A 24,171-nucleotide genomic window follows, 5' to 3' on the forward strand; every position below is an offset into this window, starting at 1 on the left:
TCTTGTAGGAGCGACTAAGAAGGTCTGAGGCGCTGAAGGATGAGCTGGCCAAGTTCCTGCAGGAGTATGGAAGTCTGGGCGACTGGCTGGAACAAAGCGAGCAGGAATTACGTTGTTTGGGGGAAGGAGAGACGGACGCACAGGAACTGAAGAACAGGCTGGAAGAGCACAGAAAGGTGCACCTCAATCGAACTTCTTTGCAACATGACAATACACCCTACTTATCCGTGTATATGGTTTACATTACACAACTCGACATATGTAGGAAGAGCAGAAGCTATAATAGCTACAAGCTGAATTCATCTGTTGTCCCTGGGCACATATTTTGAGTGCCTGTTTATATCAAGGTTCAACTTTATTGTCCCCGCGGGGAAATTTGTCTTGGGCACAGTGCATCATTGCTTTCTTAACATACACAAAAACAACAGAACAAAAACACAAGCACAGACACAACCACAACCAGACAACTAACATTTAAACATCAGAACATGGAGCTTGATAGACATAGGTGGCACTTTGATATAGGCATAAAATCTACAGTATGGAGATAAATATAAAGTACCAGTGTGCATTGCACTAGAGCTCATGGATAAAGTGCTTAGTTCTAAAGTGCTATGTGCAGATATGTATATAGACTTTGAAGTGGTTGTAAGCTGCGTTACTTGAATGAGCCCATGTTGTCAGTCAATATTTAGCTTAGCAGTAAATCTTGGCTACGTCTCTACTCATCCGATGGTGAATGAATCAAAGCTAAACAGTTTTAGAAACTTTTTTTATCAGCAGATTACGATTTATTGGCCAATTATGTGACTTTGTCCGCTGGTTATGTTCACATGGAAATCATATGACTTACTTTCTTGAGTTAAAGGGGAACATTATCACAATTTCAGAAGGGTTAAAACCATTAAAAATCAGTTCCCAGTGGCTTATTATATTTTTCAAAGTTTTTTTCAAATTTTTACCCATCACGCAATATCCCTAAAAAAAAGCTTCAAAGTGCCTGATTTTAACCACCCGTCCATTTTTCTGTGACGGCACATAGTGAAGCCAACACAAACAAACTATAGCGACATTAGCTCGGATTCAGACTCGGATTTCAGCGGCTTAAGCGATTCAACAGATTACGAATGTATTAAAACGGATGGTTGTAGTGTGGAGGCAGGTATCAAAAACGAAATTGAAGAAGAAACTGAAGCTATTGAGCCATATCGGTTTGAACCGTATGCAAGCGAAACCGACGAAAACGACACGACAGCCAGCGAAACGGGAGAAAGCGAGGACGAATTTGGCGATCGCCTTCTAACCAACGATTGGTATGTGTTTGTTTGGCGTTAAAGGAAACTAACAACTATGAACTAGGTTTACAGCATATGAAATACATTTGGCAACAACATGCACTTTGAGAGTGCAGACAGCCCAATTTTCATCAATTAATATATTCTGTAGATATACCCTCATGTCAGCAGGCCAGGGAAGCGAGGGTCGATATTCTTCTCTTGATCATCTTCGGGACGGTGTGAGCCAAGACATCCAGGGGGTTTAGCTCGCTCGTCTGCGGGAACAAACTGCCGCCATTGCTTGCCGTGCTACCGAGGACCTTTGTCCTTGAATTGCTCACACACTCCGGCAGATTCAATGAGGGTCTGGCGGCAGATTTCTTTGACTTTATCGTTGGAAATGCATCTGCTTTCAGTGTCGCAGGATATCCACACATTCTTGCCATCTCTGTCGTAGCATAGCTTTCGTCGGTAAAGTGTGCGGAACAAACGTCCAATTTCTTGCCACTTTCGCATCTTTGGGCCACTGGTGCAACTTGAATCCGTCCCTGTTCGTGTTGTTACACCCTCCGACAACACACCGACGAGGCATGATGTCTCCAAGGTACGGAAAACAGTCGAAAAAACGGAAAATAACAGAGCTGATTTGACTCGGTGTTTGAGAAAATGGCGGATTGCTTCCCGATGCGACATCACGTTGTGACGTCATTGCTCCGAGAGCGAATATTAGAAAGGCGTTTAATTCGCCAAAATTCACCCATTTAGAGTTCGGAAATCGGTTAAAAAAATATATAGTCTTTTTTCTGCAACATCAAGGTATATATTGACGCTTACATAGGTCTGGTGATAATGTTCCCCTTTAAGTGATTATTGATTAGGCATACTAGCGCTGTGTCAAATAAAAAAGTAGCAATCATGGTGACATCCCAAACTTGTGACGTCTGTCACAAGCGCGTCCCATTAATTTTAATTTTTTTCCAGGTTATTATATTTAGAAGCCATAATTGAAAATCAAAAATACAATTTGATTAATTGTGCAGCTGTGCTATAAACTACATAAAGGAGACCAGAATTTATTTAATTTAAATGTTCGCAGCATTTCAGGGTTCCTCGCGAGGAAATCTTACAATGTATTGAATCCATAAACCGCTATAAAATTGTATAACATTGAGTAGATGGCGAGTTATTGTGATGGAGCAATATTCCCATAAGATTTTCTATATTTTGAGTCTTTATACATAAGCTTTACGCTTCTAGGGATTCGCTTTTTGCAGAACGGACTCTTAATATTAACAAAAGAAAAAAATACAAAATAGATTTTTCAAAATTAAGAATAGATTTAGAATTGAAATTAATGAAATAAAAAAAAATGTCAATGTCAATGCTCCTTTTAAACACACTTAGTAAAGATGTTTGGGAAATCCCTTGATGTTTTTTGTTGCAAAATTAACCACAACACTAACGCTGCACAAGATATTCTGTTAACACTGGTCTGTTTTCTCAAAAAAAAAAAAAAAAACTTAAAGCCTCGTTCAACTGACTTATGCTATTCATGCTTTATTAACTTTAACTGCAAATGAATATAAGCTCCAAATATCGGTTTTTGGCCTTCCTGACTACTAAAAGTCTGTATCGGTGAAAAAAACATGATAGATGGCATATTTAAATAAAATATATATATAAAATATACCGTTTTTTTTTTTAGTATAAGTCGCTCCGGGGTATAAGTCGCACCGGCCGAAAATGCATAATAAAGAAGGCAAAAAACATATATAAGTCGCACTGGAGTATAAGTCGCATTTTTTGGGGAAATGTATTTGATAAAAGCCAACACCAAGAATAGACATTTGAAAGGCAATTTAAAATAAATAAAGAATAGTGAACAACAGGCTGAATAAGTGTACGTTATATGAGGCATAAATAACCAACTGAGAACGTGCCTGGTATGTTAACGTAACATATTATGGTAAGAGTCATTCAAATAACTATAACATATAGAACATGCTATACGTTACATACATCGAGAGGAGCCAGATGAGGTGGTTCGGGCATCTGGTCAGGATGCCACCAGAACGCTTCCCTAGGGAGGTGTTTAGGGCACGTCCGACCGGTAGGAGGCCGCGGGGAAGACTATGTCTCCCGGCTGGCCTGGGAACGCCTCGGGGTCCCACAGGAAGAGCTGGACGAAGTGGCTGGGGAGAGGGAAGTCTGGGCTTCCCTGCTTAGGCTGCTGCCCCCGCGACTTGACCTCGGATAAGCGGAGGAAGATGGATGGATAGATATACGTTTACCAAACAATCTGTCACTCCTAATCGCTAAATCCCATGAAATCTTATACGTCTAGTCTCTTAGGTGAATGAGCTAAATAATATTATTTGATATTTTACGGTAATGTGTTAATAATTTCACACATAAGTCGCACCCCCGGCCAAACTATGAAAAAAACTGCGACTTATAGTCTGAAAAATACGGTACATAAATTTAATAATACAAAAATGATAATAGATGAATTAATACATAAATTATACAGGCTAGAATAGATCAGGGGTTCTCATGCTGATTTTATGTATAATATACTGTATATATTTTTACTAGATATTTGTTTTATTGTCCTGCAGCTTATTATTTATAGTGTCAATTTTTTAACCACACAACATACAATGAAGTTATTCTGAAAAAAAAAAAAAAAAAAAAAAAAGTGTGGCCGCCCAACCTATTGCTCAAGACAGAATCCTTGAGAAAATGTTTTGCTGTTCGCTTATGTGTAAAAATAGACCCTCTTTTCCAAGCTTCACGCATTTCCAACACATCTACAAATACGTGACCCCAACTATTTGCATTCACAGCTGGCCGAGGACGTCTATTACCACAAGGCAGACCTGCGCTTCGTCTCCATCTCGGGTCAGAAGGTCCTGGACTCGGTTCAGGGAGCTCTGGAGCAGGCAGGCGGTTCCGACCCGGCTATGGAGAGCACCAAGCAGCTGGTATCCGACAAGCTGCAGGATGCCAACCACAGATACACGTCTCTACACACCAAGGTGAGCGCTGCATGCTTTGCTGAACCCGAAGGACCAATTTATGCGTGCGTCAGAACATTTAGCACTAAGGTTCTTCTCCCGGGTCTTTGTAGTCTTCAGAGTTGGGCGGCCGTCTGTCTGGTCTTCTGGAGAGGTACCAGCAGTACCAGGACGAGGTGGTCTCTCTTCACTCCTGGCTCAGCGCTCAGGAACAGAACCAAAGCATAGCCAAGCCCAGTGGAGACACGGACCCCCAAAACCTGCAGAACACCCTCAGACAAGTCCAGGTTTAAAAACAACACAAAACCGTGAAGGTGATCGGTTGGAGTTGTTGCTCTAGCGTGTGTTCTGTGCTCAGCTGCTGCAGGATGAGCTGGCCGAGCGGTCGGTCCAGTTGGAAAAGGTGAAAAGAGCGGGAAGAGTTCTGGTCAGCACTGATGAGTCGCCCTCGCTGAAGGCTGTGGACATCCTGTGTGCTGCAGGTAAACACCGCGTCACGCTTCACGGCTACAGTCAGAACCTCTGCTCCTGTCATGTATTTGGACCGCTTCCTCTCAGATGGTTTGGAGAAGAGGTTCTGTTCGCTCTCGGCGTCCGTGTCCGAGCGGGCCGAGCAGCTACAGACGGCGGTGGCCCAGTCGGTCAGCGTGCAGGAGGGCTTGAAGGCTCTGCTCGGCTGGCTGGACACGCTGGTCCTCAACCCGGGGCCGGTTGAGCCCACAGCGCAGGCTCTTCAAGACGCCCTGACACAGAACCAGGTAGGAGAACCGTCTGTGTGGAACTTCTCCAGGACAAATTCAAACTTTTGTTTTCCCTAACCAGAAACTTCGTCAAGAGCTGCTCTCGAGGCAAGGCAGCGTGGAGGCGACACGGGATTCAGTTTCCAAGCTACTCCAGAGCCCCGACGCCTCCACAGCCTCGGGCCTGCAAGGATCGCTGGACGAGCTGACCCAGAGGTTCGCCGCAGCCCAGACCAGCCAAGCGCAGAGGGAGGCGGAGCTTAAGACCCTGCTGCCAAGGCTGGAGAGCTACGAGCGACTTGGGGCAGACCTGCGGGTCTTCACCCAGAGCCGAATGAAGGCTCTTAGTCCGGCGGGTCAGCCCGATCGCAGCGTGGAGGATTACAGGCAGACTGTGGAGGTCTGCACAAGTGCACAGCAAAGACTTGAAAGCCCCACAATGTTTGGACTAATGGATGTCTTTTCACAGGAAGTGAAGTTGGAGCTCCAACAGGAGGCCATGCAGCTCAAGTCCTTCTGCAATTTGGGCGAAGAACTCAGCACGTCACAAGTTTTGGGTCCCACCCAAAGTTTAGTAGATCACGTCAAAGGAGTCACCGAGGACTTCAAACAGCTGGAGGACAACGTCAACCAAAGGTGAACACGTCTTGATGGAGACATTTCACTCCGAAAAAACACATTTTTACTCACATTTGCAAGCTCAGGGCGCCTGTTGCTATGGCGATGAGTACCGTTCACATTTGAACCAATGCGGTACCGATTCCCGGTACCTAGGAATCAATAACGGTACTAAGCGGTACCAATTTTTAGGTACTTTTGTGTGTGTTTATAAATTATATATATATTTTTTAAATTTTTCAGTTAAAAACTCATTGTGATTAAAATCTCTTTAGCAAGAATGAGTTGAAAAACAGGTTAAACATAAAAAGACGAAGTAGGTAAAAAATAATGTTTCAATAAAAACAAGTACAGTGCCCAATAGAAATAGCTTCTCTATCCTTTAACCTCTGTTGCGTTTTGACCAGTTGTTCCTCCCAGGGAATTCAAGTTGCTGGTCATTCCCAAGCTCTTTTGATGACACATAAAGCTGAGTAGAAGAACCACCAGAGACAGAATGGGTATTTTGTCATTTTATTTCCAAAGCCTTTGGAAATAAACTTGAGACCAAATCCCGTACAGAAGCGCTCACTCGCGCAGCTAAAATGGTCTAAATCCCACATACGTAGATCTTCTCTTCTATAACGTCTCTCTTGCCCCCACCCTCCTTGTCCCTCTTACTCCACAGCTGGGCACAGGAGAAGATAAGAAAAATGATTTATTGCTACTCCCCCTCTCTCTCAGCTCACTCCAGGTCCCTTTTGTTTATTATCTAAAGTCGGTTTTAGACGAGAAGCAGAGAAGATCTCTCCCTTCACATTCTTAAAAGTTGGCACACAATACTTGCAGACAACCAAAAGATAACAAATAAAGAACACTAGCTGTTTTGTAATATGACTATGAAAATAAAGAAGTAACACACAAATATGGATATATCTAATTATCTGCCTCCGTCACCTCTTAAAGCCCAAACTGTTTGTTTACATGCTTTTTTTATTTCTCTTTGCTATTTGGGCTTATTAGACCCTAATCAGAATAAAAACTAAAAATCATCTTTTGATATAGTGTACTTAGTCCATAAGTACACAAACGTGTACTTCATGTGTGGTGACATGCTATTTTTACACTTTTTTTTTTTCCAAATTCCATTGTATTGTATTGTTATACTCTTCTGACACCACCAGATGGCAGTATAAGTGTCCACATAAGCGGCATAAGACCCCAATTCAGTAGTGTACACAGTTTTGGAAATAAGAGCTAAAAGGTGCTGTCCACGTATGTGGCTACTAAGCCTTTAGAGGTTAAAATGGCCTGAATTATTAATTGTTCATGATAAGAAAATACATTTTTTATTGCAAAATTTGAAAATGAGCTGATTATAATACCGGTAACTGCTGTGCAGTTGTTGTGTTTTGTGTCATTATCACATTTCTGAGTCTCACTTGCAAATATGACACAATGTTGCAATTGCAGTTGCAAGTCTAAGACAGTAGATGGCAGTAGTGTATAGTTTATTGTGTGCACAGTGTATAGTGCAGTGGTTCTTAACCTGTGTTCGATCAAACCCTAAGGGTTCGGTGAGTCGGCCTCAGGGGTTCGGCAGAGCCTCCGCCGCAGAGGTCAAGACACACCCGACTCATCGTGTAAATAAAAACTTCTCCCTGTCGTTGATTATGGATACCCCCAAACAATGTTACCTCTAACTTTCCATATGTGTAAACTCCTTGAGCATTCGGTGGAGCGCATGTGAGCGACGTCAGACGTGCACATGCACTGTGACCACCAAACCTGACTAAATAACATGTTCAATGTTTTATTATTGTAATCAAATGACAGCAGTCATTTCCATGACATTATTTTCTAATATAAGTGTTTTGGCCCACTTACAATGACTATAACATATTGTTTTTCATGAGCTGTGTACTAGTATTATATGTCTGGGTGGGGGTCCTACTTTGGAAATAATTTGTACCCCTTTCAGATATTGCATTTAGTTCCCACTAAAACATTCACATGTTGCACAATGAGATGTAAACATGGGATCATATGTACATTCCTGTAACTTTCCGTTTGTAAAATATATGTTTATTAGTATTTCTTTAATATAATATCATTTTATGATTACGGTTCGTGTTCGGTGAATGCGCATATGAAATTGGTGGGGTTCGGTACCTCCAACAAGGTTAAGAACCACTGGTATAGTGTGTGGGACAATTCAGGCTTTACTGTCTGTTGCGCCCTACAAAGTATTGTACTTATTGCGCACCTGCTGTTGGATTGTAACGTGCATCTTAGTTGTAGTTTTCATGAACAAATTTGAAGGTGTTGAATTTGCCATGTAAAATCGCTAATGCTAACCAGTAGCATGTCAATGGCAAAGCTAATATAAATTGGCATCAAGTTAACACATTTTCAGAAAAGTAGAGCCTTGCTATGGAGTGTTTTTTTTAAAGAAATTCCATGGTTGGCATTGAGAATTCCAACATTACCGAGAGGTTGACTGGGTCTGCTCTCAGTGCTGCTGGAGTGATTGTCAAGTGCCGAAGTTGGCTGAGTCGGCATCCGGGCGTGACATCAACCCAGGTATCTTAACATGGCATTGTTGGATTTTATCCGAATCGGTGCCCGGTAGGACCAGTGGGATTGAGTCGTTGTCACCAAAGTCGTAAAAAAACAGCTTTGCCTTATGGCAATCTTGTGCGCTATGCACTTTGAATTGCCTTAAATTTGACAAGAAAACGTTGTTGTAAAAACATTGAAAGGTTATTTCTTGATTGAGGCAATCAATAATGACAGTCTTTGGCAGACTGATGGAGATTTCATCGTTTATGAAAGTCCAAAACACTCTCAGAGCACACCCCACTTCCGACATTTGCAAAAATGCATTTTCCAATGCGGTTGCTATGGTAACAAGCCACAGCATCGCATGAATTTGAACATCACCAATCCACCTGTGAGCTATTGGCTCAGAAATGAACGAGTGAATTTGTTACATGCTTACATTACTTGATGATAAAGATAGGACTAAGATATAAAGTCCTAACCCCTTGGCAATCACTCTTTGTTGCAGACTGGCCGCCATCGTGGCGTGCGAGCAGCAGCTGCTCCACTTCCGCGGCCTCTCTTGCTCCCTCCTCAGGTGGCTTCAGGCAGCGCAGGAGCAGCTTCCTTCCAAGGAGGTGAGCGTCAACACGGAGGCGCTGCAGAGGAGAGTGCAGCAGCTCCAGGTGGGTCCGCAGAACACACGTCGTGCTGCCTTCAGGGACTGTCTTTTTTTAATGCGACTGCGATGGTGCCTTCAGGACTTGCTGAACGAGTGGGAGTCGCAGGGAGGCAGGGTCCAGGAGCTGAATAAGAACGGCTCGGAGCTGGAGGCCCAAGTCATTGAGATCACGGCACCGCAGACCAAAACTGGTAAGATAATAAATAAATGATAAATGGGTTATTCTTGTATAGCGCTTTTCTACCTTCAAGGCACTCAAAGCGCTTTGACAGTATTACCACATTCACCCATTCACACACACATTCACACACTGATGGCGGGAGCTGCCATGCAAGGCGCTAACCAGCAGCCATCAGGAGCAAGGGGTGAAGTGTCTTGCCCAAGGACACAACGGACATGACTAGGATGGTAGAAGGTGGGGATTGAACCCCAGTAACCAGCAACACTCCGATTGCTGGCACGGCCACTCTACCAACTTCGCCACGCCGTCCAAGACAAGTCTTTTATATCTTAGTTTAGAGCAGGGGTGTCCGAAGTGCGGCCCGCAGCTCGAGTTTTGTTGGCACACAACCGATCCGTTAGAAAATCAGTAAAAATATAAGGAAAAAAGGGAAAATCTTAATTTAATGAATGAAAAGCTGAAAATATAATACTCATAACTAGTGTTGGGTTAGTTACTGTAAACCAGTAACTAGTTAGTTACTAGTTAATTTATTTCAAAAGTAACTCAGTTACTTACACCAAAAAGTATTGCGTTACTGTGAAAGGTAACTATTTAGTTACTTTTTTTTTCAAAAGCTCCCATTAATGCCCTTTTAGCCTTCATTTCAGTACTGTTATTGCACTGGAGAATAATACAATCTGTTGATCGCATCACTGAACTCTGCTAAGCAATGTGGTCTACATACAACACACAAAGACAAAGATATGTTTCAAAGGGCCAATTTATTTCAGGCCAGAACAAATTGACACAACTATTTTAAATAGCTGCAACATAACATACATAAGTAACAAACAGCATAATAACATAGCTGTAAACCTGGCTTCACCTAAGGATGTCACACGTGACATACACAGATTTGAATTGTTGTTTTGGGCAGTAGACGGGATCTTTGATCCAAGACACAACTTACATTTAACTAAAATGTTCTTTTCTTTGTGCTCGACAAAAGAAAAGAAGTGAGAATATCTCATACTTGCCAACCCTCCCGAATTTCAGTGCCTCTCCCCGGGACAACCATTCTCACGAATTTCTCTGGATTTCCAGCCGGACTTAAGGCACGCCCCCTCCAGGTCCGTGCGGACCTGAGTGAGGACAGCCCGTCGTCACGTCCACTTGGCCAACCAAAAAGTAACCACAGAACACTATTACCATATAGTGTTCTGTGGTTACTTTTTGGTTGGCCAACGATTTACGTTGTATAGCGCACCCCCCCTCCCGTCCCCACACCCAGATACACACACAGAGCGCGCCTCCGCTTGTGACACAAGAGCAGGGGTGCTCACACTTTTTCTGTAGGCGAGCTATACCGAGTATATCGATATATCGCCCAGCCCTAAAGTGGACATGAGACCGTGCATTGACATTCTCATTACATTGTCTTTTTTCTTATATTTTTAGCGTTATTTTTTTGCAACATTATGTTGCAGGCCATCAAAACTGCCAGGGGGCCGCAAAACCTCTGTAATAACTAGTAATGCTACTTTTTGTCACCACTAACACACAACAGACACCAAGTTTCGTAAATATAGGTAGTATCTTTTTTTTTTTCCCTTACAAAATAAAAAATCATCAAAATGCCCCCCAAATACTTTGACTTTTGGTAATTAAGTTAAAAGTTAAAGTACCAATGATTGTCACACACACACTAAGTGTGGCGAAATTATTCTCTGCATTTGACCCATCCCCTTGTTCACCCCCTGGGAGGTGAGGGGAGCAGTGGGCAGCAGCAGTGGCCGCGCCCGGGAATCATTTTGGTGATTTAACCCCCAATTTCAACCCTTGATGCTGAGTGCCAAGCAGGGAGGTAATGAGTCCCATTTTTATAGTCTTTGGTATGACTCGGGCGGGGTTTGAACTCAAATGCGGCCCTTGGTGGAAAAAAATTGGACACCCATGGTTTAGTCCGTTTGTACAAGAGGTGTTCCCCAGGTAAAGGTTTTGTGTGGATGGAAGATGAATTACGAATAATTTCTGTGCAGTTTATCATGGCTTCAGTATCCCTTAGCTTAACTTACAACCAGAATATTAGGTCAAAGACAACTGATGCGCTCACATGCAGCTGTCCCACTCAAGTGTGTGTGTCTTTCACAGGCACACCCCAAATCAACGGCTCCGCAGGTGCCAGCAGCGTCAATGGCATTCACACCTGCAAAGGTGAGTGTGCACTAGGGGAACTTGTCTAGCTGCAACATCTGGATGTCAGCTTGCTTATTTATTAAGTTTTTATTGTGGTGCCATGTCATCAGACCTGACGGAGATCCAGGTGGCCGTCTGTATTATATTAAAAAGATACCTAATGAATTGAGGCAGAGCTCAATAGAAGCCACCTTTAATATTTTAAAACGGTGTCAGAAAATACTTGGAATCACCCCAATGACATCTGTAAATCAACCACTTTGGTACAATCCTAATATCATAATTAATAAAAATGTGGTTAAATGGACAACATGGAAAGACAGAGGTATTACTAAACCTCATCATATTATTAATAAAAACTCTTTTAAACCGTTCAATGATTTAGTTGATCAATATAATGTACCCAGAAATCATTTTAAAAATTTTATCTCTTTAAAACACGCTGTAAATAAATGCATATCCTCTGAAAGTATGTCTTTAAATAGCCATGAACTGGAAGATGCACTTTTTAATCAAGTTACATTTAAGAACTTAATTAAACTATTTTATGGAATAATAAATGAACACCATACTAGAAATGCAAATGATGCATGTGTCCAGAAATGAATGATGGACTTAAACATTTTAGATTTGCGGACGTAGTTTTGCGGCCCGCACCTTAATATGAAAATTTTATGTTAGTGCGGCCCGCGAGTTTTATATGAATGGCGCTTGACAGCGTCATACTTGCCAACCCTCCCGATTTTTCCGGGAGACTACCGAATTTCAGGGCAACCATTCTCTCAAATGTCTGCCGATTTTCACCCAAACAACAATATTAAGGGCGTGCCGTGATTACACTGCCTTTAGCGCCCTCTACAACCTGTACAAACAGCGTGCCAGCCCAGTCACATGTTGTATTTGGCTTCTGTGCACACGTAAGTGACTGCAAGACATACTTGGTCAACAGCCACACAGCTCACACTGAGGGTGGCCGTATAAACAAGTTTAACACTGTTACAAATATGCGCCACACTGTCAACCCACACCAAACAAGAATGACAAACACATTTCGGGAGAACACAACATAAACACAACAAAACAAATACCCAGAATCCCATGCAGCCCTAACTCTTAAGGGCTACAATATACACTCCCGCTACCACCAAACCTGCCCCCCCCAACCCTCCGTGCGTTGGTTGAGGTGGGCGGGGTTGGGGGTATTATTGTAGCCCGGAAGAGTTAGGGCTGCAAGGTGTTCTGGGTATTTGTTCTGTTGTGTTTATGTTGTGTTACGGTGCGGATGTTCTCCCGAAATGTGTTTGTCATTCTTGATTGGTGTGGGTTCACAGTGTGGCGCATATTTGTAACAGTGTTAAAGCTGTTTATACGGCCACCCTCAGTGTGACCTGTATGGCTGTTGACCAAATATGTCACTCACGTGTGTCTGCAGAAGCCTCATTCAACATGTGACTGGGCTGTTCGTATGGTGGAAAAAGTGGACATGACGACAGGTTGTAGAGGACGTTAAAGGCAGTGCTATGACGGTACGCCCTTAATATTGTTGTCCGGGTGAAAATCGGGACAAATTTGGTAGAATGGTTGCCCCGGGGGATTGTCGGGAGGGGCACTGAAATTCGGGAGTCTACCGGAAAAATCGGGAGGGTTGGCAAGTATGTTGCTAGGGCGGGATAGCCCTTCAAAAAAGGTAAATTCATTAAAAAGTGCGAGTTAAGGCAACTCTTGTTCATTTATTGTGGGAATGTCAGAGAATAAAAGAGTTATGGTTAAAAACAACAAAAGAAGCAATCACATTCCTTAATATAAACATCCCATTGACACTGCAAACTTGTATTATTGGGGATCTCCATCAATTTAGTAACGTGTCATCAAAGAGTAAAAATGCCTTTCTTTCAATATGCATAATAACAAAAAGGGTAATATTTTAAAAAAATAGTCCAACACATTCTGACTGGTACACACAAGCTATGGAGATGATATCAGTAGAAAAAACTGCATTTAGTTTAGATAATAATGAGTCATATATTGGAATATGGGATCCATCCATTTTCTACCGCTTGTCCCTTTTGGGGTCGCGGGGGGTGCCGGAGCCTATCTCAGCTGCATTCGGGCGGAAGGCGGGGTACATGGGATCCATTATTTAAATTTGTTTTAACTATTGAATGAACCAAAAATATGACTTATTTTGTCTTCGTGGAAAATGTTGGACACGGTGTGTTGTCAAGCTTGTGAGATGCGATGCAAGTGTGGGCCACTGTGACACTATTGTTCTTTTTTCTTTTTTTATAAATATCTGTAATGATAATGTCAATGAGGGATTTTTAATCACTATGTTGAAATTGTTACTAATATTGATACTGTTGTTGATAATATTCATTTTGTTTCACTACTTTTGCATTGTTCTGTGTCATGTTTGTGTCTCCTCTCAATTGCTCTGTTTGTTGCTATTCTGGGTGTTGCTGGGTCGGGTTTGATTTTGGAATTGGATTGCATTGTTGTGGTATTGTTGTGTATTGTTTTGTTGGATTGATTCAAAAAACAAATGGCATTCACACCTGCAAAGGTGAGTGAGCACGAGGGGAACTTGTCTAGCTGCAACATCTGGATGTCAGCTTGCTTAATTATTATGTTTTTATTGTGGTGCCATGTCATCAGACCTGACGGAGATCCAGGTGGCCGTGTCGGACGTGAACACTCGACACGAGGCGCTGGGCGTAGACCTGAAGGAGCATCTCGGCCGTCAGCAGGCCTCGCTGGAGTTGAGGCAAAAGGCCAGACGGGGCACCGAGGAGCTCAAGAACTGGCTGAAAGACAAGGAGGTCAGCCTCGAACAGGGACAGACCGCCTCCCCATCCAAACCGGAGGTGGTGCGCGCCCAGGCTCAGGAAAACAAGGTAAGCCTCCTCTTTTGCTCCTCACACACAGATTTTTCGACACCTTTGCATCTTTCAATGACTAATTTACGATATCGGATGACCTCAGGCTTTGCTCTCGGAGCTGGCTGAGCACTCTGGCCGGGTGGAGGAGCTGAAGGGAACGTTGAGGAAGCTCATCGCCGACAACCCAGACTCTCCCGAGGCGGACGGCTGGCGACAACAGCTGCAGGACATCGGTATGTGTCGCTAAAAGCATTAAAGCAGTGTTTTTTTTTGTAAAATTGTGAAATCATATTGAACAATTAACAATAAGCTCTTTAAATGAAGGTGCAAAAATAAGGAATGATTAATAAATGTAACAAAATAGTGCAAAGTGTGAAAATGTAAACATAGAGAAACCTGAGAAGAACTATTTTCTGCAGTTTTAGTGCCAGGAAGTTACAGCTGTGCTCTAAAGGGTGAGCATGGCTAAGGTGGTGTGGTATTAGCGGTCTTGGTGGGGACGAGCGCCTTGCATCATTTACAGAACACATTGGTCTGACTACGGTTCGTTTTTAAAGAAATACAAATAACTGTTTTATTGACAATTTTTTTTTGCTCTCCGCGGCACTCATTTTTACTTTCTCTTCTCACTCCATGCAAAGAATCAACAAGACGATAAGATGGCGCAACCAAACGTGATAGTTGATACAGTTACCTGATTGGCTGTTAGCGTGTCACACCCACTGATCAATAATCTTGCGTTGCTCGGTTACCAGAGAGCGAGTGCCTTTGTTCATGCAACCAACCTCGCTTTGCAACTTCCGCTTTCTTTCGATGTAGAAGAAAAAAAGTTACACAACATTTTCTCCAATGCATTTTTTATTGATATCGATTACTTGGCTAGTATATTGATACTATTTTAGTCGCCCAGTCCGAAGAAAAAGACATACAAGCCGCTCCGGAGTATAAGTCGCACCGGCCGAAAATGCATAATAAAGAAGGGAAAAAACATATAAGTCGCACTGGAGTATAAGTCGCATTTTTTGGGGAAATGTATTTGATAAAAGCCAACACCAAGAATAGACATTTGAAAGGCAATTTAAAATAAATAAAGAATAGTGAACAACAGGCTGAATAAGTGTACGTTATATGAGGCATAAATAAGCAACTGAGAACGTGCCTGGTATGTTAACGTAACATATTATGGTAAGAGTCATTCAAATAACTATAACATATAGAACATGCTATACGTTTACCAAACAATCTGTCACTCCTAATCGCTAAATCCCATGAAATCTTATACGTCTAGTCTCTTACGTGAATGAGCTCAATAATATTATTTGATATTTTACGGTAATGTGTTAATAATTTCACACATAAGTCGCTCCTGAGTATAAGTCGCACCCCCGGCCAAACTATGAAAAAAACTGCGACTTATAGTCCGAAAAATACGGTAATATTAGTGCCTTCAACACATCCGCTGATCAGCTGCTGGAGCAGTGCTGCATCGGAGAAGAGGAGGTACCTGCAAAAGTTTTTTTTTAAAATATGTTATATATTAGTGCTGTACAATTTTGAGAAAAACCCTAACCTGCTAACACACCAATGCATCTACGGCATCGCCCCCTCCTACCTCAAGGACCTAGTTTCCCCTCAACCTCCTACCCGCAACCTCCGCTCCTCAAACCACTTGTACAGGAAAGGACAGAGCAGGCTGTACTTCCTGAGGAGGCTGTACTCCTTCAACATTTGTAAAAAAAACTCTTGTGGATGTACTACCAGTTTGTGGTTGCCAGTGTTCTGTACTACATCGTAGTGTGCTGGGGGGGCAGTACATCTAAGAAGGACAGCTACAGACTGGAGAAACTGATCAGGCGGGCCGGTTCTACGATCGGAATAAAACTGGACTCACTGGTGACGGTGGCAGAGAAGAGGACTGTGGAAAAACTAGTGAGCATCCTGGATGATGCCGGTCACCCTCTGTATACCGTTATCAGTAGCCAGAGGAGCCTGTTCAGTGCTAGACTGCTTCATCCCAAGTGCAGGACTCATTGACTCAAAAACTCCTTTGTCCCACACGCCATTAGACTGTACAACTCCTCTCTGGGGAGGAGGGGGAGTACTCGGATGACAGGGGATGCAAAACAATAACAGTGCAATACTTTTTCACAACATGGTCACTACTGTCTAGTTTCTCTTGTTATATTTTTATTTTACTGTTATATTTTTATTCTCATTGTTGCTTTTTATTTTTATTCTTATTGTAATATTTTTCTATTGTGTTTCCATTTATACCCCCATTATTTACTTTTTAAATGATATCTCAATTCTGTACACTGCTGCTGGAATTTTAATTTTCCTGAGGGAACTCTCCTGAAGGAATCAATAAAGTACTATCTATCAAACACCAACCTCCTCAAACCCATCAGGACAAACTTACAAACATTGGACCGCCGGGCTTTCTGCTCGACCCCACCCGAACTCTGGAACGCTCTCCCCGACCATCTTAGAGCACCACAGTCGGTCGACCGTTTTAAAGGGGAACATTATCACAATTTCAGACGGGTTAAAACCATTAAAAATCAGTTCCCAGTGGCTTATTTTATTTTTCGAAGTTTTTTTCAAGATTTTACCCATCACGCAATATCCCTAAAAAAAGCTTCAAAGTGCCTGATTTTAACCATCGTTATATACACCCGTCCATTTTCCTGTGACGTCACATAGTGATGCCAATACAAACAAACATGGCGGAAAGAACAGCAAGCTATAGCGACATTAGCTCGGATTCAGACTCGGATTTCAGCGGCTTAAGAGATTCAACAGATTACGCATGTATTGAAACGGATGGTTGAAGTGTGGAGGCAGGTAGCGAAAACGAAATTGAAGAAGAAACTGAAGCTATTGAGCCTTATCGGTTTGAACCGTATGCAAGCGAAACCGACGAAAACGACACGACAGCCAGCGACACGGGAGAAAGCGAGGACGAATTCGGCGATTGCCTTCTAACCAACGATTGGTATGTGTTTGTTTGGCATTAAAGGAAACAAACAACTATGAACTAGGTTTACAGCATATGAAATACATTTGGCAACAACATGCACTTTGAGAGTGCAGACAGCCCAGTTTTCATCAATTAATATATTCTGTAGACATACCCTCATCCGCGCTCTTTTCCTGAAAGCTGATCTGTCAAGTTTTGGAGTTGATGTCAGCAGGCCAGAGAAGCTAGGGTCGATATTCTTCTCTTGATCATCTTCGGTGGCATAAGGGACGGTGTGAGCCAAGACATCCAGGGGATTTAGCTCGCTCGTCTGCGGGAACAAACTGCCGCCATTGCTCGCCGTGCTACCGAAGTCCTTTGTCCCTGAATTGCTCACACACTCCGGCAGATTCAATGGGGGTCTGGCGGCAGATTTCTTTGACTTTATCGTTGGAAATGCATCTGCTTTGAGTGTCGCAGGATATCCACACATTCTTGCCATCTCTGTCGTAGCATAGCTTTCGTCGGTAAAGTGTGCGGAACAAACGTCCAATTTCTTGCCACTTTCGCATCTTTGGGCCACTGGTGCAACTTGAATCCGTCCCTGTTCGTGTTGTTACACCCTCCGACAACACACCGACGAGGCATGATGTCTCCAAGTTACGGAAAGCAGTCGAAAAAACGGAAAATAACAGAGCTGATTTGACTCAGTGTTTGAGAAAATGGCGGATTGCTTCCCGATGTGACCGCTCCGAGAGCGAATATTAGAAAGGCGTTTAATTCGCCAAAATTCACCCATTTAGAGTTCGGAAATCGGTTAAAAAAATGTATGGTCTTTTTTCTGCAACATCAAGGTATATATTGACGCTTACATAGGTCTGGTGATAATGTTCCCCTTTAAGAAGGGAATAAAAAAACACCTTTTTAGCACAGCTTTTATCTTAATTTCTCTGCCTTCTTGTTTTTAAATACACTGCTTGCCTATCTGTTTTATCCAGTGCTTTCATGCTTTTAATTCTATTTGTATCTATGTTTCTGTTTTATCTAGTGTTTTTAATTTTTTATTTTCTATTTGAATTTTCTATTATATTTTCTTTCTAATTTATTATTATTATTTTTTTTAATACTTTGTAGCACTTTGAGATTTTAAAGTGCGTTCATTATTATTATTTATTATTATAAATAATTCCATGATGTTCCTGGAGTTATAAGGTCTGATCGCTGTACAATTGGTGACCTCCCCTAGACTCCCGCTGGCTCTCGGCCAATCAGACGGCAGCCCGCCGGCAGACGGAGCTGGAGGCGTGCGCCGACAGGCTGGGCAGCTTTACATCGGCGGCATCTCAGCTGGGCCCCTGGCTGAGGGAGAAGGAGCTGATGATGAGCGTGCTGGGACCGCTCAGCATCGACCCGAACATGCTGAACACGCAGAAACAACAAGTCCAGGTGTGTGGAGCCAGACTATGATGATGATGTTGCCAAGGTAACACAATTATGGTCAGAAATAATAACTGCTTTTGTTGTAGTTTATGCTGCGGGAGTTCGACACCCGTAGGCCACAGTTTGACGAGCTGACCCAGTCGGCCGAGGGCATCCTCTCCCAGACCCAAGACGCCAAGGAGCAGGAGGAGGTTCGAGCCGAGCTGGACTCCGTCTCGCAGCAGTGGGAGGACCTGACCAGCAGGCTCGCACGGCGGTCCGAGCACATCGGCCAGGCGCAGGGAACCAGCGAGCGGTACCAGGCTCTGCTGCGCGAGCTCTCCTCCAGCGTGACGGCCCTCGCCGATCGCCTGGATGCTCAGGCCTCGCTGAGCGCGCGGCCCGAGGAGCTGAAGGTGCGCCTGCAGGAGACGGGCGAGATCCGCTCAGAGCTGGAGAGGCGGAGGTCCGAGCTGGCCGAGGCGGAGCGGCTCTGTCAGGAGCTGAGCGCCATCGTGGTGGAACCTTACCTGAAGGACGAGCTGAAGAAACGTCTGGAGAGCGTTAGCGGGCCTCTGAAGAACCTGGAGGATCGTGCGGGTACGTCAATACGATTCTGATCACATGGCACATGGAGCGGCCGTGCCAGCAACTTGAGGGTTCCAGGTTCGATCCCAGCTTTTGCGATCCTAGTCACTGCCATACTTGCCAACCTTGAGACCTCCGAATTCGGGAGATGGGGGGCGCGGGGGGTATATTGTAGCGTCCCGGAAGAGTTAGTGCCGCAAGGGGTTCTGGGTAATTGTTCTGTTGTGTTTATGTTGTGTTACGGTGCGGATGTTCTCCCGAAATGTGTTTGTCATTCTTGTTTGGTGTGGATTCACAGTGTGGCGCATATTTGTAACAGTGTTAAAGTTGTTTATACGCCACCCTCAGTGTGACCTGTATGGCTGTTGATCAAGTATGCCTTGCATTCACTTGTGTGTGTGTATAAGCAGCATATATTATGTGACTGGGCCGGCATGTTGTTTGTATGGAGGAAAAGCAGACGTGACGACAGGTTGTAGAGGACGCTTAAGGCAGTGCACTGCAAAACGTCAGTGTTCAAAAACAAGAAAAAAAAAATACAAACATTAGGGGTATTTTATTTGAATTAAGCAAAATTATCTGCCAATAGAACAAGAAAATTCGGCTTGTCAAAACTTTCCAAAACAAGTAAAATTAGCTAACCTCAATGAACCCAAAAATACCTTAAAATAAGTATATTCTCACTAATAACAAGTGCACTTTTCTTGGTAGAAAAAAATATTGAGCATATGTTGAGCAACATATTGAGCTTCTTGCTCAATATGTTGAAAAATATTCTTAAATTAAGTAAATGCTAGTGCCATTATCTTGACATAATGGTATGCACTTGGCAGCATTTTTTTCATGCTTGAAGTAAGAAATTATTACTTTAAAAAAGTAGTTGTATACTTGTGAGTGTTGATGACACAGCTTTGCAACACTTGATATTCTAGTTTCAAATGTGTTTTACTCAATATAAGTCATAAAATCTCAGCAACAAGCTGTAATATCTTACTGAGATCATTTAGGACCAAAACAAGACTCTAACATAAAATCTGCTTAGTGAGAAGAATGATCTTATCAGACAGAAAATAAGCAAATATCACCCTTATTTGAGATATTTCATCTTACTTACTTTTTTGCAGTGTGCCTTTAAGGCACGCCCCCAATATTATTGTCCGGGTGGAAATCGGGAGAAATTCGGGAGAATGGTTGCCCCAGGAGATTTTCGGGAGGGGCACTGAATTTCGGGAGTCTCCCGGGTAAATCGGGAGGGTTGGCAGGTGTGGTCACTGCCGTAGTGTCCTTGGGCAAGACACTTTACCTACCTACTCCCAGTGTCACCTACACTGGTTTAAATGTAGCTTAAAAGATGTTGATAATGGGTTTCACTATGTAAAGCGCTTTGAGTCTCCAGAGAAAAAGCGCTGTACAAATATAATTCACTTCACTTCACATGGATTTACTCTGCGCTGGTTTTCCCCACAGCTGATGGTCTGTCTCAGCTCCAGGCCGCGCTGTCCTCCACTCAGCAGTTCCAGCAGATGTTTGAGGACCTGCGCTCGTGGCTGGACCGGCAGGCGGAACTTAGGGACTCGTCGCTCGACTCGCTCCCCTGCCAGCCCGACGCCCTCCGCTCGCTGCTGGCCGACACAGACGACATGCAGCGCGCCGTGGCCAGCCAGCGAGGATCATACGAGCTGATCCAAGGCGAGGGCGTGTCGCTGCTCGCCGCGCTGCCTGCCAGCGGGGACGAGCGAGCCGCCCTGCAGTCCCGTCTGGCTCGACTGCGGCAGGACTGGGAGGAAGTGAACGGAAAGGTTTCGGAACGTGAATGCAGATTGAAAAGCACGCTGAGCAAGGCCGAAAGTTACCAGCGGCACAAGGCCGAGCTCACGCCCTGGTTAGCGGAATGTGAGGCCAAAGACGCAGAGATCCAGCCTTCGCTCCAGTCGTCCGATCTGGATGAGGCCCTGCAGAAGGCCAGGGGACTCTCCTTGGACCTGGAAAGACGAGCACCGCTGCTGGAGGCCTTCAACACATCCGCTGATCAGCTGCTGGAGCAGTGCTGCATCGGAGAAGAGGAGGTACCTGCAAATGTTTTTTTTTTAAATATGTTCTACATTCGTGCTGCACAATTTTGAGAAAAAAACAACCGTATTTTTCGGAGTATAAGTCGCTCCGGAGTATAAGTTGCACCGGCCGAAAATGCATAATAAAGAAGGGAAAAAACATATATAAGTCGCACTGGAGTATAAGTCGCATTTTTTGGGGAAATGTATTTGATAAAAGCCAACACCAAGAATAAACATTTGAAAGGCAATTTAAAATAAATAAAGAATAGTGAACAACAGGCTGAATAAGTGTACGTTATATGAGGCATAAATAACCAACTGAGAAGGTGCCTGGTATGTTAACGTAACATATTATGGTAAGAGTCATTCAAATAACTATAACATATAGAACATGCTATACGTTTACCAAACAATCTGTCACTCCTAATCGCTAAATCCCATGAAATCTTATACGTCTAGTCTCTTACGTGAATGAGCTAAATAATATTATTTGATATTTTACGGTAATGTGTTAATAATTTCACACATAAGTCGCTCCTGAGTATAAGTCGCACCTCCGGCCAAACTATGAAAAAAACTGCGACTTATAGTCCGACAAATACGGTACTTCTTTGTTTTTAATGTCTATTTTCTGCTGGATTTACTCTCTATTTTATGCTGCAGCTGTCACATATAATGTAATATTGTACATGGTAATTGTTATATATTGTACATATGATGTATACATAATATATCAGTATATATAATATACTGTACATATATTATGTAAATATTACGTATATATGTTATATTTTATATCGCTATATTTAGTCTATTTATACCTGCATTGTCCTTTCCATCCTTACACTTTCCATCATTGTAACTGAATAAGTTAAATATCTCTCTGCAAAATATTTCAACTTTATTTTCATTTATTTTTCAACTTATTGATTATCGGCCCAGACCCAGTCGTCGCCATTAACACTTTTTCCAAGATGCAACTCGTGTTTGTTATAAGCGTTGTGGAGGTCTTTCTCCCGTGGGTTCACCTGATGCTGACAAATCCTCCCACAGCCTGGATGTCTGGTGTTAACAAAGTCTTCTTTTATTGGCAGCGCACACACGCTAGGACAGCACACAACTTTTCAGTCTCTCTGGCAATGTCCAGTGTGCGCCTCCTCCAACAACTGTGTCTCGGTCCGGCTGCTGCTAATAAGCATGGCAGGTAGAGATGTCCGATAATGGCTTTTTTGCCGATATCCGATATTCCGATATTGTCCAACTCTTAATTAACGATACCAATATTAACTGATACCGATATATACAGTCGCGGGATTAACACATTATTATGCCTAATTTTGTTGTGATGCCCCGCTGGAGCGAGGCTCAACAATTCAATCAAATTATGGAAAAAAATGCCAACATGGAACTGCCATATTTATTATTGAAGTCACAAAGTGCATTATTTTTTTTAACATGCCTCAAAACAGCAGCTTGGAATTTGGGACATGCTCTCCCTGAGAGAGCATGAGGAGGTTGAGGTGGGCGGGGTTGGGGGTAGCGAGGGGTGTATATTGTAGCGTCTCGGAAGAGTTAGTGCTGCAAGGGGTTCTGGGTATTTGTTCTGTTGTGTTTATGTTGTGTTACGGTGCGGACGTTCTCCCGAAATGTGTTTGTCATTCTTGTTTGGTGTGGGTTCACAGTGTGGCGCATATATGTAACAGTGAAAGTTGTTTATACGGCCACCCTCAGTGTGACCTGTATGGCTGTTGATCAAGTATGCATGCATTCACTTGTGTGTGTCAAAAGCCGTAGATATTATGTGATTGGGCCGGCACGCAAAGGCAGTGCATTTAAGGTTTATTGGCGCTCTGTACTTCTCCCTACGTCCGTGTACCACTCCGTTAATTTTACTTTTTGAAACCGACACCGATAATTTTGAAACCGATCATTTCCGATATTACATTTTAAAGCATTTATCGGCCGATAATATCGGCAGTCCAATATTATCGGACATCCCTAATGGCAGGTGATTAGATAATCATCCCCAGCTGGGTAATCCAATCACCTGCCAGCTGTGCTTCGAGGCCGGTCCTTACTCACCCCGCTCCGATGTAGGCCCGCAGACCACGCCCCCCTCCACAAGCGTACTGACTGCCTCTACTGCAGTGCACACAAACTTGCTGTTTCCTGTAAACACTTTTCATTGGCAAGGAAGCAAAAGACGCGAGGCTCAACAATTCAATCAAAATATGTCTGTCACTCAAATGCTGGTTGACGGTGGAGAAAAAAAAAATTCCCCTTTGTCAATTAATCGTTCAGCTCAATTACATGTTATAGTAAAAATAAAATGTTTGCAGGTACGAGATGAGAAGGCGCAGTTGAACCGGCGTTTGGATGGCCTGGGCGAGAGGCTCCACAGCCGCACGTCGCAGCTGGAGGAGCTAGCGGGCCGCCTGAAAGAGTTTGAAGAAGGCCAACAGGCTGTGGAGAGGCGGCTGGAGGCCGCAAAGCACCAGATTGAAGTCCAAGAGGCTTTAGGACCGCAGGTACTGACAGCAGAGTGAAGACGGCTCATCTGGCGTCGTCCCTCTTGTCTTTAACTATGTGCTTCTTCTTGTCATCCAGGCGTGTAGCGCCAAGAGCCTGGAGAGGCTGAGGAGCCAACAGGAGAGCCTCAAGTGCCTGCAGCCTCAGGTGGTCTACCTGCGAGACCTGGCCCAGGGGCTGGTGCAGGACGCCCCCCAGAGTCCAGGGGTGAACAGTGAGGGGGCGCAGAGGCTCCAGGAGCAAGCCAAGAACACGGAGACGGAGTATGAAGATGTGGGCAACAAGGTGAGAATAATATTTACTGCATGTTTGAATTGTGATCATGTTAATAATGTTCATGTTAACAGTGGAGGTGAGTAATTCTCGTCTTATAATGCTGTTTAAGTATGAAATAGAATGAATAGGAGCTGGGGAGAAGCCTTCAACCGCAATGAATGATGCTGTGCAGTTTAGCTAAACTGTTTAGAACAAGTGTGTGAGAATGTTTTGGTGTGTGTCAAGTGTTTAAGAAAGCAGAGCTACTGAAAGCT

General features: G+C 43.5%; 1 protein-coding gene across 4 annotated transcripts in view; it reads left to right on the forward strand.

Annotated features, from left to right (window-relative positions):
- The window catches only part of macf1a (microtubule actin crosslinking factor 1a), a 438,368-nt gene that overhangs the window by 268,232 nt on the left and 145,965 nt on the right, over nt 1–24,171 (forward strand). For all 4 annotated transcript variants that reach the window (XM_061930784.1, XM_061930787.1, XM_061930786.1 and 1 more), the window contains 17 exons: nt 9–176; nt 4,124–4,315; nt 4,408–4,581; nt 4,653–4,776; nt 4,853–5,052; nt 5,117–5,434; nt 5,504–5,670; nt 8,702–8,858; nt 8,934–9,045; nt 11,169–11,231; nt 13,869–14,107; nt 14,196–14,325; nt 18,298–18,497; nt 18,578–19,070; nt 20,526–21,124; nt 23,452–23,640; nt 23,720–23,926. In XM_061930784.1, coding sequence (XP_061786768.1) covers nt 9–176; nt 4,124–4,315; nt 4,408–4,581; nt 4,653–4,776; nt 4,853–5,052; nt 5,117–5,434; nt 5,504–5,670; nt 8,702–8,858; nt 8,934–9,045; nt 11,169–11,231; nt 13,869–14,107; nt 14,196–14,325; nt 18,298–18,497; nt 18,578–19,070; nt 20,526–21,124; nt 23,452–23,640; nt 23,720–23,926 — 3,732 coding nt within the window. The remainder of the gene's footprint in view (nt 1–8; nt 177–4,123; nt 4,316–4,407; nt 4,582–4,652; nt 4,777–4,852; nt 5,053–5,116; nt 5,435–5,503; nt 5,671–8,701; nt 8,859–8,933; nt 9,046–11,168; nt 11,232–13,868; nt 14,108–14,195; nt 14,326–18,297; nt 18,498–18,577; nt 19,071–20,525; nt 21,125–23,451; nt 23,641–23,719; nt 23,927–24,171) is intronic.

The sequence above is a fragment of the Nerophis lumbriciformis genome, linkage group LG37, assembly GCF_033978685.3.
Source record: "Nerophis lumbriciformis linkage group LG37, RoL_Nlum_v2.1, whole genome shotgun sequence".
Classification (NCBI taxonomy): Eukaryota; Metazoa; Chordata; class Actinopteri; order Syngnathiformes; family Syngnathidae; genus Nerophis; species Nerophis lumbriciformis.